Source organism: Haliotis rufescens, unplaced genomic scaffold (genome assembly GCF_023055435.1).
Source record: "Haliotis rufescens isolate VD_foot unplaced genomic scaffold, xgHalRufe1.0.p SCAF_12, whole genome shotgun sequence".
Classification (NCBI taxonomy): domain Eukaryota; kingdom Metazoa; phylum Mollusca; class Gastropoda; order Lepetellida; family Haliotidae; genus Haliotis; species Haliotis rufescens.
In genome coordinates, this window is record NW_025963802.1 from 37,095,355 (window position 1) to 37,115,266 (window position 19,912).

Sequence of the window (19,912 nt, forward strand, 5' to 3'; positions counted from 1 at the left end):
AATGAGGGCAAACCTCAGATTCAAACCAACGATCATAAGTTTTTGGCATGTCTAAGAGAAGCACGTCTGCCCAGCAAACTATGGTACTTCAAATGACCAGAGAGTTTACTAGAAAATCCACACACATACATTAAAGACATAATTCTATAAACCCCAACCCCAAATATTTTCAAATTAAACCAGTTCTTAAAAGGGTTTGCCTTAGAACTGATTGTTCTTCTTTCTTGATAAAGTGAAGTAATTCTTGAGAAATTCTTAACATAAAATCCCTTCAAACATGAAAGTATTCTGTTAAATGCCAGTACTAGCAAAGTACCCATCCTCTCAATCTACAGTACATTTCAGACTAGCATCCAGATGCTACCTGACCATCTCTACAGAGCACGAAGATGAACACCCCATGGGATGCACGGAGACTGACACTCTGCTGAAGAAAAGCTGGTCTTTGCTGTGAGATTAACAAGACTGACACCAAGTTTCACATTCTTCGACTTTTAATTCTAGAGCACATGTGTGAAATCTTATGACATAGCATTATAAAGACGCTCATTCAGGCATAGTTTTTCTGTATAGAAATATTGCTAAAAGTAATTTTAAACAGGAAAAAACCTAATACTGAGCAGCTCATGACCATAACATATTTCTAATACCATCCATCCATTTCTAACACATTTCTAACACAATCTATCCATTTCTAACACAATCTATCTATGTGACTTCGCTTGTAATTATTATCCTCTTCTACCACATTTGCATACCTTCAGACCTGTCAGGTAAGTTGGTTTTGAAATTTCATGGAAGTCAAGGCCCCACTTTCTCAGACATGATATTGAACTTTCCAGATTAATTCCCAGAACAGCGGCATATCAAACCTCATGCTGATGACAACCTTTGACCTTATGCTTTGCTTGCGGATCAAAGAAATCATGTCAAAATTTTACTGTAAATATATATAAAAGCCCTCTTTTCAATGGTCCAATTTAATCACCGTCTAAACAACATACAAAGTAATTATTTCCTGTTATTAAATCCCATATTGATATTTGTGTTATGAAAAGATCAATTTACTTGGAAACAGAGAAATGAAAGTTTCTTTGACCTTCACCTTGGTTTCTTCTTTTCAAGGTCATTGTGTTACCATGGTAACTGATCAATAACATTTTGCATTCAAAGAACTTCAACCAACATGACCAAGACAGTCAATGATTGACAACATTCCCATTTTGTATGTACATTTCAGTTACGTGAACACTGCAGCTCCAATTTCACAATACAAATAATAGGACATTATTTCGGAGTTTACAGTTGCCGTTGAAGGATTTAAAAGAACCTCAAACAGTAATATTTGACATTAGGATGTCATTTTTGACAGGTGTGGAGTACCCAACTCCAAAGTGGTCATGTCTTGAGTTCAGGGTATGTCTTGTTCACGACGGTCCCATCTTGACGGCAACAAAGTCCATACGGACATATCCTAAAACATCGTCAATACTTCATGGCTTGTATACACTATGTTCCTCTCTCACCTGTGAACACATATGGCCGCCATATAGGGTAGTAGTGACACATATTTTAGTGAGTGAGTGGTTTTACGCCGCTTTTAGCTATATTCAAGCAATATTACAGCAGGGGACGCCAGAAATGGCTTCACACATTGTACCCATGTGGGGAATCGAACCTGGGTTTTCAGTATGATGAGCAAAACACTTTAACCACTAGACACAAATAGTGTCCCCTGTATTCAAGTGTAATTGAGGAAAGTTGTGTGTACAAGCCATGGGTGCGTCAACAATGATGTTGTCGGGAAGAGTCTAGTTGAAGCCCTGCCAGTCGCTGACGTCGGAGTCTTCGTCCCAGTCCACGCTGAGACAATGGATGCCGTTACGTAGAGCAGGTGTTCCCTGGCCCTTCCCTACAACAAAGATGGCTGGAATCAATGTCTTCCTCCATGTCAGCTGTGAAGTCCTACCTCGGTACTGATCTGCCTTTGCTAGCCGACATCTAGCCGTCACTAACACATAGCTACATCCCGTTTTCTCATCGTTGCTGTGTTCGAAAAATAGTAGCAGCTGACGTGGGATGCTGACAAGTTTGTATGTTGAAGGTGGGATGCTGACATGTTTGCGAGTTTTGGGGAAGGGTGGTTACAGGTTTGTCAGTTTTCCATCTGACAAAATCAACTTACCGTATTCGACGTAATAAGCACCCCCCTCTAATAAGCGCAATATTTGCTAATATATTGGCTAGTGAACAATCCCCCAAAGCACCCCTTCCGATTGATCAATGTACAAAAGACTTATTTATTCGTGGATAATACACAGTCGTGTGTTATATGCACCCTCAATTGTGGGCAATTAAATTCTGGAAAGACATATCTGTCATATATAAACATTTCAGGCTGTCAGCATAAACCACGAAATTTATCTTTCAACTCTGTTTCTTCCACGAAAATAATATTCTAATAAGAGCCCCCTATTTCTAATTTTGAGAGAGCCCTAGGCGCTTATTACGTCGAATACGGTATCAGAATTTACACAGTTCAAGTCCACTAACAACAGCTCCAATGTTCGTATCTTTACCCTGAAAATTACTTGTGTCACTCTTGTCATAATCATAGGTAAAAAGAGTTGAATTCAAATATTTTAAAAAGAAAATATCATGCCTGTGTGAAACCCTTCCATGGTGTGTTGATACTGCTCTATAAATTCTGTTGTAGCGTGTGTGGATAAACTGTATGCAATAGGTGTTTGGGTGTTTTTATTTCTGAGATATTCTTTATAATGATGTCTACATTTTCACAATTTAAGCATCAAGGGGAATGTCAGAAAACTCTTTAAAATCATATCTTAGTGCTCGCTACGGCTACCTCTGACCTTTCGCAAACTTTGACCGACTAATGAAATGACTAACAGTAAGTCAACATTAGCCAATCAGAAAGCAGCTTTCACTTGTGAAAACAGATCAAAAGAGTGAGTGAGTGAGTTGGGTTTAACGCTGCTTTTAACAGTATTCCAGTTATATCGCGGCGTGTCAGCTTAATGTGGGAGGAAAGCCCGAAGTGATGCAGGTCTCAGACGTTAAACACTTCGGTGAAACCCACGAGCACGGGTATGGTGCTGACAAACCTAGAAACATAATTGGCGAAGCGGGATTCGAACCCACAGTCATAGGTTTCTGGCGTGCCCAAGGGACGCACGTTTACACAGCGAATCGCGGCGCCTTAGACGACTGGGCCACCCGTGACCCTACAGAACAAAAGAAAATTCTGTAATGTCTAATGGATGGCCGAGAATGTTTGACAGTACCCCCCATGGGCTATAGAAAAAAAGTATCTTTCTAATCAAATGTTAATCCCATAACAAGCTACTAAAATCTCATTTTAATGAGATTGGAAAATTTAAGGAATTAAGTTTTGAACTGCTTCTTAACTTCCAGTACAGATGTACCGAAAAGCTGACAAAAAATAATGGTAGAATGATAGAGTTGAAAAAAAACTGCCTCTGAGTAAAAATAATGATCCTCCTGTCATTGAAATAAAAGACATTCGACAAAGAAAACTAATCTAAAACGTCAATTGTTCAAAAAGGGCACATAATAGTGTGTTCTTCATCTCACCGAGGACACGAGCGTGGAAGGCCAGTGTTATAGATTTGCTCTTGTCCTTGGAGTCTGTAACCTTCAGACTTTCTTCTAAAACCTTCTCTCGATGAGCGTTGAATATAACGACCACTTGGTGCCCTTCTCCTGAAACAAACACCGTCATCATAGTTGTCAGTCAAAACTGTTATTGTAAACAACAGCATAATTGGGTTTTACACCTTGTCAGCAAAAAAAATTATTATGGCAGCCAGCAAATTGCAAACAGCCTTTGATGAGACAAAGCAGCGAGTGCTGTAGGCTATCTGGCAGCCACGGTTACCATCCTGTCAGAATTTCTATAATATAACAAGGCCGCAGGAACATTCTGAGTAAGATGAAAGATGTATGTAGTGAACTCTTCTGCAATGAAGTTAAAAAAATGGACATATGACATTACGAAGGTTTAACATATTTTCCCATTAACTGTGTCTTGTGGTCTTTTTGATGTTTTTCAGAATTCGCAATTGTTTAAGCCGAGTTACTGACTTAATTTTGGGGGCCAGAAACAGGTAGAAACTATTTGAGTCTGTATTTTATGTGGGCCGGAAGTGGATTAGTCTGCATCCACTAAGCTTCTCGGGTCTACAATAATTAAGTTTGATCAACACAGAGTAGCATCTTGAAGTGACTAATGTTACCTATACTCACAAGAGAACTGGGCTTCTCGTTTCAATCAAACCACTACTCATACCAAACTGGGCCCCATTCCACAAAGCGATCTTAGCGCTAAGTCGATCGTAACTACCATTCTTTATCACTGACTTACGACAATCATAGCGCTAAGAGGGCTTTGTGGACTGGGCCCCTGAACGCCAGCAATTGTGGCTGAGTCCTATTCCACAGGGCTGTAGATATTAGGATCATAACAATATAGCTTAGAATATTGCTTAGTCTCTGAATACCGTACTCAATGTAATAAGCGCCCCGCTCTAATAAGCGTCCACGGCGATATTTGCTAATATTTTGGCAAGTGAACAATCCCAATTAGCACCCTTTTCAATTGATCAATGTACAAAAGACTTATTTATTCGCGTATAATACGCACTCGTGTGTTATATGCACCCTTAATTATGGGCAATAAAATTCTGGAAAAATATATCTGTCGTATATAAACATTTCAGGCTGTCAGCATAAACCACAAAATTTATCTTTCATCTCTCTTTTTTCCACCAAAATAATATTCTAATAAGAGCCCCCTTTTTCTAATTTTGAGAGCGCCCTGGGCTCTTATTATGTCGAATACGGTATATATTATTTCGATACAAACAAGCAGCAGCTACAATTAAATTGAAATGGAGCCCCAGTGAGAGGGGAGATTCAGTTACTAATAACATCTGCTTTGGAGGCTGCTGGGGTCCTCATCAATTAGAAATCACATTCTGCTACAATCAGATGACAGTTTCAGCTACAGACATACCGGGTATATAATTGCCCTCCTACCAAGCTCTGTCCTCTCTCCATGGAGCCCACCCTGTATCTGTGAAAATCTAGACTTGCTTCATTTGGGGCTGTACTATTACAGGAAGGGCTGGAGGGAAGGGGAAATAATATGATTCAGGGACAGAGACAATCTGGACCAGACAGTCCAGTGATTGACATCATGAGCATCGATCTACACAATTGGGATAGAATGACATGTATCAACCAAGTCAGTGAGTCTGACCACCCGATCCCGTTAGTCGCCTCTTACGACAAGCATAGTCGCCTCTTTCAGCATGCATTGGTTGCTGAAGATCTACACAGATTTTCATGGGCCTTATGTATGTTTTAAATCTATGTGCCTGTTGGAGGAATTTCATAAGAAAATAGGTGTTTTTTGTCCATTTTTGTTAAGACCTGTTTTTTTTCTTAAATTCTAAATGATCAATGTATTCAATGCAATAATAGAAACTAAATATTGATTCTGTTTCCTCTTGGTTGATCTTGTTATCTAAAACATCAGTCAACACAATTATAACCTGAATTGGAGCACCTTCATTCTTTTTGGGACATCTTACCAATGTATGCTGCAATCAGAGACCTTGTTTAACAAAGATATCATTGCACTATGATGGTGGTAAGTCTATTTTGTTGTTCTTTGTTGTTTAACGCTGCACTTAGCAATATTCCAGCTACATGATGGCGGTCTCTAAAAATAAAATCAAGTCTGGACCAGACAATCCAGTGACAGACATCATGAGCATCAATCTACTCAATTGAGACACAATGACATGGATCATCCATTCCTGCTAGTGGTCTATGTTAAGTATTGGAGCTCTGAGTGCTAAGATTGTAAAATGGAACGAGGCCCCAGGCCCTGATATCGATCTGCAAGAATTCCTTAATAAATCTTGACAATCAGTGGCGAACAAACACCACCTCAGGTCGCTGCGAACAGCTTACTATCAGCTGAGTATCGTAAGGGCCATGTACAGGAAGTTTAATAACAGTATTCCAGTCATATCACAGCGTGTCAGCTTAATGTGGGAGGAAAGCCCGTAGTGATGCAGGTCTCAGACATTTACCACTTCGGTGAAACCCACCAGCACGGGTATGGTGCTGACAAACCTAGAAACATAATCGGGGCGAACCGGGATTCGAACCCACAATCATAGGTTTTTGACGTGCCCAAGGGACGCAACTCTGCACAGCGAATTGCGGCGCCTTAGACGACTGGGCCACCCGTGCACCCCATTGCAAACAGCTTACTATCAGCTGAGTATCATAAGGGCCATGTACAGGAAGTTTAATTTCAAGAAGAACTTAAACATGACACAAGTAATTTTCAGAGTAAAGATATGAACATTGGAGCTGTTGTTAGTGGACTTGAACTGTGTAAATTCTGATACCGTATTCGATGTAATAAGCACCTAGGGCGCTCTCTTGACCTGATTTTTTTCATAGTGTTTATCAGACACAGGAAAATATTATGTTGGCCTTGATGTAAGTAGAACTAATTTAAGCTTGATATAAATGCTTTAAACTGTATTTTCTTTATGTAGTATTACCATGGTTACTGTCTGTGTCAAAAATATTTGATTCTCCTTGCATGAACATGTCACTTGACATCGTAGCCAGTAGGTTTTAGTGTCTTATTAACACAAGGACATTTCTAACAATAGGTTACTTGAACAAAAAACATCTTGCTGGACAGATTGTTTTTGACAATATGTAGACAAGAGTCATCAAGAGATGCCATATCCCCAAGGTCAGGTGCAATTCAGAAACAGAGTTTGGCCACGTTTATACCACTTTTGGTTCATTGCCATTGGATACCTTCAGTTCAGTGAAGAAAAAATGATGTTGTTCAGTATCTGTTCAGTCACCAAAAGGCACCAGTTCACCACTGGACTGATCTGTATAGCAAGTTTCATCAAGAAATATTCAGTGGTTTTGGACTTCTGCTCCAGAAACAAGCACTAGCTCTATTTTCAGTGTAAGTCAAACTTGACTTCATAAAAACTATTTACCAAAAAATATATAAAAAATTACAAATCGGAAATTTCAACAAGAAATATTCAACAGTTCTTCGGGAACGTGAGTTCTGTTCCGGAAATGGAAAACAGTCGGTGGCCAGATGAACATGCTGATCATTCAATTCCTCCATTTTTCAAACCGGGGGCACAAAAAGATTTTAACTATAGTTTTAGAGTTTATTATTTTTTCACTTGAGATGTAAACATGTCTCACGGCAGCTAAAAGAACATGCATGATTTATCAAAACAGTTTTTGCAAATTTGATAGAAACATGGTGGCTTCTAAACATGAATATTTAATCATTCAAAATTGTATAACATGTTCACAAGGATTCAAGAAAGTTTTTTCCATAACTGTAGTTTAATCAACATTTCCACATGTGTGAACCATGTACCGTATTCGACGTAAAAAGCGCCCCGCTCTAATAAGCGCCCACGGTGACATTTGCTGACATATTGGCTGGTGAACAATCCCAATTAACACCCCTTCCGATTGATCAATGTACACAAGACTAATTTATTCGCGTATAATACGCACTCGTGTGCTATATGCTGCCCCAATTATGGGCAATAAAATTCTGGAAAATATATCTGTCGTACATAAACATTTCAGGCTGTCAGCATAACCATGAAATTTATCTTTCAACTGTTTTTATTCACCAAAATAATATTCTAATAAGAGCCCCCTATTTCTAATTTTGAGAGCGCCCTGGGCGCTTATTACGTCGAATACGGTAATTAAGAATAAGCATGATGCGCGCCTTACATAATATAATCCCTGTTATGGGTATTTGGATGCTTAAGGAACATTCGTAGTTTTCTCAATAATCACAAGAACAACTGTAAAACCTCTCACTCACTTATAAAAGACAAATTTTATCTCACAAACCAAACCATCATATAGGTATTTACAATGTCTATGTGATGCCACACCCCTTGTTCTAGCGCAAATAATTGCAATAAATATGGCCGTCCAAAACCTATGATCCGACTATAATACATCTTGAGCTACAAAAACAGGAATCTATATACATGTATGTAATTTGGTTGCGTTAGATGGTATGGGTTTCACAAAGAGTGATTACTTAGCAATTTACAAGATCCAGGTGTGGAAGAACTCTGCTAAGAAAATGAATGTTGCAGGTTCTGAATCTTGAGGCTGGTGACATCAACTCCCTCAGCATGCTCAAGAGAGAGAATGTCTAGTTTGGAATTTGACGTTGTCCTTATCTCCCAAGGGAAAATTAATCAAGGGTTCCAATAAAACCATAATCTCAATCAGGTCCTCATTCAGAAACCCAACTCAATCACTAATGACGAGCCATTTCATGAACAATAGTCCCCCGTGGGCAATCCGGGTTGGAATAGGTCCCCAGCTACCTATGCCGGTCATCAGATCCTAACCAAATGGATAAGGCGGTCAGGATTGGTGACTTTGTAATTGCGTGTCATCATTGCTCACACTGTCAATCATTGGATAGTCAGGTATAGGCTTGATTATGCCTGGAATATTACTGAGTGCAGCGTTAGACAACAAACTTCCACTAAGATGTCACAAGATTACTTTGAACGACTGAACATTGCGAAATAACAATAGCATAAAAAATGTTTGAAAAGCCACTAAACCAATTTGCAGTCCAGATTTCTACGACAACCATTCAACTTTGAGTGAAAGCTGTAATACTCACTGATCAATTAAGCTTCAAGTAATACCCTGAATTGGTAATAAATGTCAGAATACGACCAAAATACAAGATTCATGTTTCAGAACAAACTCTGATTCTCCACATTAAACATTTCAACCTCAGTAGACACAGTAGTCCCTCAATGTTGTCCACGTGCATTTTTTGGGGATCAAAACAGATTGTTGAATCCGGTTCACGTCGTATCTAAAAGTTAATATGTGATGTCAGTGAGTAGCCATGACAATATTACATCAAATTAACGTTTGACCAGTCAGCTAGAAACCCATACACATATTGATCTGTTTTAAAGAGCCGTCAATTGTGTAACATATCGGCACATTTAGCCAAATGAATTGTGAAACATATCGGCACACTCAGACAAATGAATTATGCAACATATTGACACACTTAGCCGAATCAATTATGAAACATATCAGCACACTGAGACAAATGAATTATGTTACATATGGGCACGTTCAGCCAAATCACTTTTGTAACATACCGGCACTTTTAGCCTAATGAATTGTTACACCTATATATAATATATATATATCAGCACGCTAAGCCAAATCCGTTGAGTAATATATTGGCACGTTCAGTCCATGCAGGTCCAAAATAATTCTTGCTACACAGTCTACAATATCAACAACACATTTGGAGAACAATGTGCCAGGTTTCATGAATATTGTGCTCTGGTTGTCCCCCCATTTCTATGTCCAATACGAAACCTGGCACATAGTTTTCAAAATGGTTACCTGGGTGCCGTTGTACAAAGCGATCTTAGCGCCAAGGTGATCGTAACTCCCATACCTTAACATAGACTTACGACAGTCGTAGCGCTAAGGTTGTTTTGTACAACGGCACCCTGACCTATAAACATGATAAATATTCCATTCAATATGACGCTCTGCTACATGCTGATAAATGTTTGAGTGTAAAACAAACTGATGTGTCTAGCATCTATATGTTTGTGCGAAAAGCTTTTGTCTTTTCTCAAAAATTCATTCTGCTTCTCTGAGTCTTGCAAAATGTATACATTCTATAAATTATGAAATTAATGATAAAAAATGTCCCTTGCTCACACTTTTCTTACCCACCTATGGGTGAGGTGGGTGAGGTGAGGTGGGGTGGGGTTAACGTCTTGTTTAAGATTGTTGCACTAAAATAGCGCACATGCTGCAGTTTAACATGAATACATCACTCAGAAACAGTATACTGACTCCGAGCCAACCAGTCTTTGTTTTTGCCCCTTAATTCTGAGTGCCAGGCAGATTAACAACAAGTCCCATCTTGAGATAACTGGTACAAAACATATGATCAAATTCCAAATCCATGACTGGCTACTCCATGGTGATAACCTTAGGTTAGATTATGACACTACTTTCCTGAGTGTAATTCACTGATAAGTTACTCATGCTTTGGTCGAATTCACCTACGCCTTCGTCAAAACTTTATGGTTTTAGAGTGAAAAGAAATGTTCTTTGATCTTGTCTATCATCATCATCATCATCATCATCATCATCATCATCATCATCATCGCCTTGATGATACACAGATAGTACAGCAACTTTTTTCATAGAGGGTCACACTAAGTATGAGTGGTAAGCAGTGAGCCAGATGACGTCCCCCATGACTGTTGTGTTATGTATTAATGTGTCACTGGGATCATGAGAAAAGACAACATACTCATTGATTCAATGCAAAAATGGTGAGATTTTAGGGTGTGTAAGAAACAGATTACTACTCTTGTGCTTGTCATATACCATTTACCTTACAACTTGTTGTTTCAAAACTTGCTTTGGCTAGTTTGATGTGTTTTGAAACAACTCTTCAGATAAATGGTATCTGACACCCACTTGTGCAGTGATCTCTGTTTATCTGGACATATTGGAGTCACGTCAGGTTCGCTCCACACATCAGAAAAATGACATAAATCTGTTATATGGCAGTAGAGATAAGTAAGTTTATGTGTAGGGATTGTCAGTGGCAACAAATGATGGAAACGGTCAGAAAATGTTGAGTCCTGTAGTGACCAGATTATTACAGGAAGTGTGATTTAGAGTTACCTCCCATTGATGTTGACAAGCACAAGACAGCTTAATCATTCAAGAAATTTAGTGATGTGACAATCAGAAAGGCTGGCTGTACCTGTATGAGAGCAGCACGAAGGTGATACGAGGACGATTCATGAACTTGACGACCTAACTTGCGTCTTATCTACTTGCCAAGATCTGATGGGACACCTGTTCAAAAACACCAACTTTTCCGCCAGCATCCAGTTGTATTCCAGAGTTTGTGCCTTTCAAGACAATTGACAGTGTAATTCTGGACATCCATGAGAGCACTGACAGATATCACAGGGCTTGTTACTATTTATGGCTGCCACTAATGTGACCGACTGTATTGCTATGATTTTCAACATAACATTATATTTCAATATGATTTGTTAATTATTCACTGAACTTGTGTGGTCATTTACTGATTTCATAACTAAGTTGTTTTGTACGAACCCGAAATCCCTTTGTTATATGACACAAGCTAAATGAGTACTAGATTTAGAGCTCCCCCAAGCTCCTCACAGCGCTAGCCCTTTTTCAGAGCTCTCTATACTATCACTGCCACCATTGTGATATGTGGCTACAACCATGCTTGGAGTTGAACTCGTAACCGACTGACCGTTATGTTCACAAACAAGTGATGACTGTCGTGACACCAAATACTCTCACTCCCGCTGAATTATTTCTTTGTTTGTCAATTAGACTTTCTATTTCATTTGAAATTAAACGTAATTGGTATAGTAAGAAAGTAAGGGGGAATTTGGGTGATTTCTCGTTATTCTGCAATCTGAAACTAATCTGATTAAACAAACGAAAAGGTAAATTCATCTGGGAAATCTGGTCAGTCTTAAATCTTTTCAAAATACATTTTGATGGCATTCCCAAAGATGAAAACATAAGCAAAAACATTATTGGTTAAGAGGTCAAATTTTGTTATTCTTGTAATGGCTGCTCCCACACTGATGGCAGCGTTGTTTCTGAGAGTTAACAAAGGTGTCACACGCTGGGAAGGAGCTTGCTTCTCCCCATGTACTGTGTCAGTGTGGTCAGCTGGTTTACACAAGTTGCTCAAGCAGCTATGACAGTCGTCAAACTGTGTATGAGCATCAGTGTACTTAATAAGCTTGTCAAATAAATATGTAATAACAAGCAAAACACTGCTCATCCACATAGTGAACATGTCCAGTACATTAACAGCAGCTGTTCCATCACACTGCATATATACATTCAGAGGATAGCGCGAACTTATGAAAACCAAATGAATTGCTAGCCCTGTGAGACTCTACCATGAGCTGTATTCCTCTACAACTCAGCGTTGTATGTATGTTATATCTGTTCATTGGTACACTTGCATAGCATCCTTATGTAGGTGAGGTGAAATTCAAAGATTACTGTACTTAGATAGCGACGTGTGTGTGTGTGTGTGTGTGTGTGTGCGTGTGCGTGCATGTGCGTGTGCTTGCATGAGCGTGCGCATGTGCGACTGATGTCGCTGTATAGTGCTAGCCCACAGAGATACCATGCCACCCCGGACCTGCCGCTCTCCGGGCAGATGCTCTACCACTAGACCACGGATGCTGTGCATCCTTATGTAAATACACACAGAAACCTCCCTACATTTAGGAAACTCGGAACTAAATACAAAACATCAATGCTGAGCGTAATTGGCCCCGGCGTTAAAGGCAAAATAGCAATGAAAATTATATGAATGGATCACTGTCTTGACACCAGGTGTTTGCAAGAAGGGTAAGCATGTCCTGCTCTACCGGTAGCACCCGCCACTCACACAATTTGCATAAAAAAGTAAGTGTTTGTTGCCTGACGACGCTCAGCACAGCAGTACTCCCACGGCGGCACGTAAACAAACAGAATAATGAAAGCAGGCACTAATGAAAAACCTATTAACCCAACCTGAGCCATGATTTCTATGACAGCCATTCAAATGGCAGTGAAAGCGTTAATGCTCTCAGAGCAATTGCGGTTCCAGTAATACCTTAAACTGTGCCCCACTTGAGTCATAAAAGTCAGGTTATATATAAAACACATGATTTATGTTCAGGGGCAAACTCTGATTCTTCACATTAAACAGTTCGACCTTGGTAGACACAGATTCCCATGTTGTCCCAGTTCATGAGGTATCTAAAACTGGTATGTGATGTCAACTCAATGCTTTGATATCCATCACAAGATGGTGACATGAAAGTAACGGTTCACCAGTACATGCGTACGATCAACTGAACCCAGTCATGTTGCCTCCCCGAACATTTGATTGGTATTGTTTGTTTGTTGTTTAACGCCGCACTCAGCAATATTCCAGCTATATGACGGCGGTCTGTAAATAATCAAGTCTGGACCAGACAATCCAGTGATTGACATCAGGAGCATCAATCCACACAATTGGGATACGATGACATGCATCAAACAAGTCAGCAAGCCTGACCACCCGATCCCATGAGCATGATGAGTCGCCTCTTACGACAAGCAAAGTCGCCTTTTACAGAAAGCATGGGTTGTGGAGACCTATTCTAACCTAGATCTCCATTGGTCTCATGTCGTATCTAAAACTTGATATGTGATGTCAACTCTGTGATGTCAGTTCCTTATATGGTTACAAGAAAGTAACAGTTCTTCAGTACAGGCGTACAATCCAGTGAGACCAGTCTTGTTGCCTCCCTGAACATTTGACATTTGTGTAAATGTGGCTTCATTACAAATGGACCTGTGGAGATTTTGGATTAGATTAGGTTCAAGCAGCCTATGCTGGTCATAAGAGACGACGAAATGGATTGGATGATCAGCTTCAGTGACTTGCTTGATGGCATATCATCATATCCCAATTGCATTGTCTGGTCCAGACATGATGTTGTACAGACCCCCGTCATATGGCTGGAATAATGCTGAGTGTGGGTTTAACAAGCAACCAAATATTACAGAAGGGACAATACTGCATGTCACACTAACACTGTCTGCTAAACAGGAAATATCTGACAGACTAAACCACTTCTATGACATCAGAGCTCCAGATAACTTTTTGATCAATTGAGTTTTTACTCAAAGGTTTTTATTTTAATTGGGTTATTACATTTTTCATTAGGTAACCAATAATCTTTCACTCATCTATTCATCACCCTATTGGGTTTTTCCCCAAATAAGTTAACATTTTGAGATTTCAAAAAATAAAAAAAATTAATGTTTCAGATGAATATAAGGGTTCTAATTATAGGCTTGACTCAGAAAGTAAATTAGCCCGTAACTGTGTTTTGGAAATTGGAAATTAGCCCCCTTGTACGCATGCTGAAAAAGCTTCTTTGGGTATTTACGCATGCTGTTTTTATACTTTTGAGTTTTTCTAGTCTGACCGTCCGATCCCGTTCGTCCCCTTTTACGACAAGCATAGTCACCTTTTACAGCAAGCAAGGGTTGCTGAAGACCCATTCTACCCCGGATCTTCACGGGTCGAGTGAGCATGTAGAATGTAGTGTAGGTAACTAAGCAATGTATTATTGCCAGTATATTATAAGGATGACTCCCTGACACACCACCCTGCGGAATACATCCCGGTTGGCTGTATCAGCTCTGCTAGTTCTCACCTTCCGTAGGCCGCTGATAAACGAGAGATGCAAAGATGACAGAACCTCATTGTCGTCACCTGCCTGGGGCATTACGGCATCAAAATACTTTCTTGGTGATTGTCACATAAATAACTCAGTTGGAGAGTTGACATCATCTCAACAAAAGTGACAGACACAACGCCACAACTGACTACAAGTTTCCTCAAGCCCCAGCCACGCCATTGCATCAATTTGCATTAATTGACCAGATTCCTGTTTCCTGCTTTCACTGGGCGCTCAGAAAACTGACAAAGAGGGCATTTATTACAACCACACACAAGTCCATTTGACGACCAGAAATCAAGGGAAGTGAACAAAGTTCAAACACAGACAAAACTAAAACTTGATTGATAAAAGTTACCAAGCAATATTATACCCCTTCTATATTTCTGTTTTATCTTGATACAAAAGACAACAGATTGTCAAGTAAGGTTCCGAACTTATAGTAAGGGTACTTATAAAAGATTACACTGAGTATGGTTTTACGCCGCTTTTAGCAAATTTCCAGCAATATCACGGCGGGGGACACCAGAAATGGGCTTCACACATTGTACCCATATAAAAGATTACAGACTGCTGTAGGAGTTGATCAGAGGGCACTTACTGGAGCAGGGTGGTTTGTTTGTTTGTTTGTTTGTTTGTTTGTTTGTTTGTTGTTTAATGCCCCACTCAGCAATACTCCAGGGATATGACGGTGGTCTGTAATCAAGTCTGGACCAGACAATCAAGTGATTGATATTGTGAGCAACAATCCACTCTGCCAGGGTACGATGACATGCAACAGAAAATGTCAGCGACCCTGACAACACAATCCACTAGGTCGCCTCTTATGACCAGCATAGGTTGCTGGGGACCTATTCACTATCTGAAGTACTTTTTTAAAATCACAGAAAAACATATACACGTTTTGAAGAAGTGACCGAAAATACATCTCACACAAACATCCCGGACCCCACCAGAGTGAGTGAGTTGAGTTTTACGTCGCTTTTAGCAATATTCCAGCTTTGGGGGACACTATAAATGCACTTCACACATTGTACCCATGTTGGGAATCAAACCCGGGTCTTCGGCGTGATGAGCAAATGCTTTAACCAGTTGGCTACATGCTCTACCAGAACATTATCTGGTGGTCCCGGAGGCCAATATCACTTAACATCACATTAGGGGAATAACTGCCAGATTCCCATAGCTGGGTGTTGCTGGAAGGGCCAGGGAAGAAACAGACCAACTAATGTTGCTGTGTCCGGACAGGAACAGTACAAGCCTGACAGACAAGTTTGTCAACAGTCACTCTCCTTTTTCATTACAGCCTGTCCCTTGACAGAAATAACCATGTAACATATGTCCTCAAATATCAGAAATAACCATCTTACATACGTCCTCAAACATCAGAAATAACCACGTAACATACGTCCTCAAACATCAGAAATAACCACGTAATATACGTCCTCAAACATCAGAAATAACCATGTAACATACGTCCTCAAACATCAGAAATAACCATGTAACATACGTCCTCAAACATCAGAAATAACCGTGTAACATACGTCCTCAAACATCAGAAACAATCATCTAACATATGTCCCCAAACATCAGAAATAACCATCTAACATACATCCTCAAACATCAGAAATAACCACGTAAGAAACGTCCTCAAACATCAGAAATAACCACGTAACATACGTCCTCAAACATCAGAAATAACCACGTAAGAAACGTCCTCAAACATCAGAAATAACCACGTAACATACGTCCTCAAACATCAGAAATAACCACGTAAGAAACGTCCTCAAACATCAGAAATAACCACGAAACATACGTCCTCAAACATCAGAAAATGCATAAAACAAGCAAGAGCTTGGAAAGTTAAAACCACCTAGAGGACCAAACAGATTGGTGTGACGACAAACTATTTCTGTAACCGGTTGAGTCAAGTCTAACACTAGCTTATTCCAGGTACATCACACCAAGATCTGGTTTCACATATTGCACCCTATTGGGGAATTGAACCCTGGTCTATGGGATGAGGAACACTGTAACTACAAAGCCACTCCAAGAGCTACCACTGGTCTTAGAAAATGTGAATTCTTTGAAATTAGTGAATATTTTACACCAACCTGTTAGGGGTGTCACAATAAATCGAAATATTGATATTTTGCTATTGGTAAGCACTTTAAGTCAATAAATCAATTGTTAAATCATTATCCGATCAATAGTATCGATTTCAGTTAGGAATATTGATAGTTTTGATTGTATTTACCATATCATGCGATTGAGTCACGGAAAAACGCTCGCGAACGAGTGAAGATTAGAGTTAACTGGCCTTGATGCTTAGCAACCGGTCTTTCTTGAAGTAAAATGGCAGAGGGTGACAGTCAAGTGGAGTTTGTGACAAACTTGGATGGAAAATCCAGTGTTTGGAAGTATTTTGGCTATGTTAAAGAAAAAACAAATCAGTCATATCTCAAACTTTACTTTTTATTTGTTGTTATGGTTTTCACATTCAAAGGAAACTTCAGTTTAATTCAACTCTAAAATCCATCTAAAATGATACACTGAAAACTATCGATATTTATCGCAATAGTTGCTTGTAATATCAATAGTTATCGCAATAGTTTCTTTCAATATCAATAGTTATCGTAATAGTGATTTCCAGACCAATAGTCACCCCTACAACCTGTCAATATGAGCCCTGACCAAGGATAACAAAGTCATTATGATGTCAAATGAATGGAAATTACCATAGTCAACATAATTATAGCACAATTAGCTCATACTTAAGGCCAGTAATTGGCAATATGAGGAAGGACAATACACTTAATGATAACGGTATTTGTCGGTCATGCACATACCCTGCATACACACCCTGAAGTCATCCATACATCAACAACAACTCTTTCACTATTCTTTACATATACAACACTGAACAAGAAATTGAAACGAGCCATGTTTAAAAGGTTACACAAAAGAAAAACCCACATTAACTGTAAAACATGTTGGCATTAACCTTTCCGCAGGGACAATAGTCAGATAACATTGTTTACATGCACATTAACATCAAACATGCGATACAATCTATACAATCTATACAAAATGTATCCATTATGGTTGAGATAGGTTTTATTGATCCTCGTAACCAGTGAACAGTTCAGCCAACAGAGGTGACAGTGCAGGAAAAACTTAGCTTGTGTTACCCTCAACTCAAATGTGTACCTTCCACAATGAACGTAAATGTTTTATTTTTAAAATATTTTGATATTTGCTTTGTACTCTTCTAGCAAACAGCACTGTTTGTTTCCTGTCATCATCAGCTGGATGTTGTTGGATGTTGTCTGTTTGTTGTTAAACGCCGCACTCAGCAATATTCCAGCTATATGACAGCGGTCTGTAAATAATCGAGTCTGGACCAGTCAATCCAGGTGCAGGTGAAAATAGCAGTTCTCTTCACTTGAAAGTTTGGTAAAACATAATTACCAAATGGATCACTTCTGTCCACCATTTGTGATGTACTTTTTGAGTTTTGGCGATTTCAGTGTCAAAGCTTATTATTGGAGCCTTGCATTATAGCACTGTATAAGCCCATACTATTAGGCATGTTTGTTTAATGGGTTAATGGTTCCCCCAAGCCTCCATTACGTTAAGGGCTCGTTAATGTATGGATGGTGTCATGAAAAATTGATACAACCAACATAATCGCACATTAGTCAGTGGAGGTTTTAAGACACGTTAATGAATTACAGTTTGACACAATGGGGTCTTGAACCTTTCAGGGGACTGAGCCTTTGAGCTTCCTGGGGAGTGAACGTTAGAGGAGTGAATTATTACCCTGGTCAATGGATCAGCGTGCACTCAGTGTTTCATTCTCAGCTCCCTGGGGAGTAAACAACCTAATCTGTGTGTGAGGTGTTAGAAGATTAACAGTTGAATTACCATCTCATCCTACCAGGTACCCATTCACTACTAGGTGAACATAGGCATATTTTGAAAAAAGTCATTTGCCCAAGGAGACACCACATATACTTCATGTGCTACATGTGCTTCAGTGTGAGGCAAGACCAAAGCCCTAGAAACTCTCACGATCCAAGCAATCGAACAAGGTAACCTATCCAAAGACTCTCTGTGATCAAAGGGGGGGCATGGGTGGCCCAGTTGTCTAAGGCGCTGTGATTCGCTGGGCAGAGTTGCATCCCTTGGGCACGCCAGAAACCTATGATTGTGGGTTTGAATCCCGGTTTGCCCTGATTATGTTTCTAGGTTTGTCAGCACCATACCTGTGCTCGTGGGTTTCACCGAAGTGGTAAATGTCTGAGACCTGTATCACTTCGGGCTTTCCTCCCACAGTAAGCTGACACGCCATGATATGACTGGAATACTGTTAAAAGCGGCTTTAAACCCAACTCACTCACTCACTCACTGAGATCAAAGTTGCTTAACTTTGCCTGTTTTGCGGCCAGTGCGCTGTACACAGGATCACGTCCTGAAAATTACTTCCTCTAGCCAATAGCAACACTCACACAGCCAGTATCCGAAATGACTGCCTGCCCACCTGCCCGTGGCTGGTAACTTTTCAGTCGGGCTGAATGAAATTTTCCTCCACCTTCCAGACTATCTGACAGACTACGTATGTATTGAGTTTTATCATAACTCCTTCTAGATTCTCAAGTAATTGTTTGCATTTTTTCAACTGAATAAAGACATGATTCGTCTCTTAGTTTCTGCAACTTTTCAATATTTATCATGCCTGTCATGCTGGCAGGTAATTTTGAAGACGAGCAGGCAACACTTATGGGTCACCTGCTCGACTGTCTTGATGGGTTATTGTGAACACTGCAGCTAGCTGCCCCTGCCTGGCTCTGACACCCAATCCCTCCTCTGATTTGCCATCTTTCACAAGTACACAGATACATCATACTGAAGGAACTGGAAGTGACCACTGGTACAACATTTGGACTAAGGCTGTCCATGTGAGATAAGCCGTCTGACGCACATAAGGATTAATACAAATACATTGATCTTACTACCAAACAAAGCAGGCTTCATCTATCTTATAAGTGTGCATTCTTGCAGCAGAAAACATGATATATTCTCAAGCTACTTAATGTCACATGAAACACTCGTTATTACAGTTGGCCAAACTTAACCATACATCCACGTGTAGTTTGTCATGTTGTGTAGTTTGTACACGCATGTTGGACAGATCGGTTACCGGATCATGAAAACCAGCCACAATGCATCCATTCCCACGGCACCTTTTCTCAAATGATATTGTGCTGCAACTTAGCAGCGATCATAATCCTAGATAAACTATGGGAGATTGGCAGAAGTTGTTTTCATTGCCTTACAAAATGGGGCAGATGTAGTGTTATTGCTGTACAGGATAGGGCAGATGTAGTGTTATTGCTGTACAGGAAGGGGCAGATGTAGTGTTATTGCTGTACAGGAAGGGGCAGATGTAGTGTTATTGC

At 39.8% G+C, this 19,912-nt stretch overlaps 1 protein-coding gene across 1 annotated transcript in view; it reads right to left on the reverse strand.

The window, feature by feature from the left end:
- Positions 1–476: 476 nt before the first annotated feature.
- LOC124136572 (UPF0687 protein C20orf27 homolog) overlaps positions 477–19,912 on the reverse strand; it is a 44,467-nt gene continuing 25,031 nt past the window's right edge. The window contains exons 3-4 of the mRNA XM_046502527.2: positions 3,616–3,744; positions 477–1,912 (exon numbers count right to left, since the gene is read on the reverse strand). Of these exons, the coding sequence (XP_046358483.1) occupies positions 1,812–1,912; positions 3,616–3,744 (230 nt within the window). The 3' untranslated portion in view covers positions 477–1,811. The remainder of the gene's footprint in view (positions 1,913–3,615; positions 3,745–19,912) is intronic.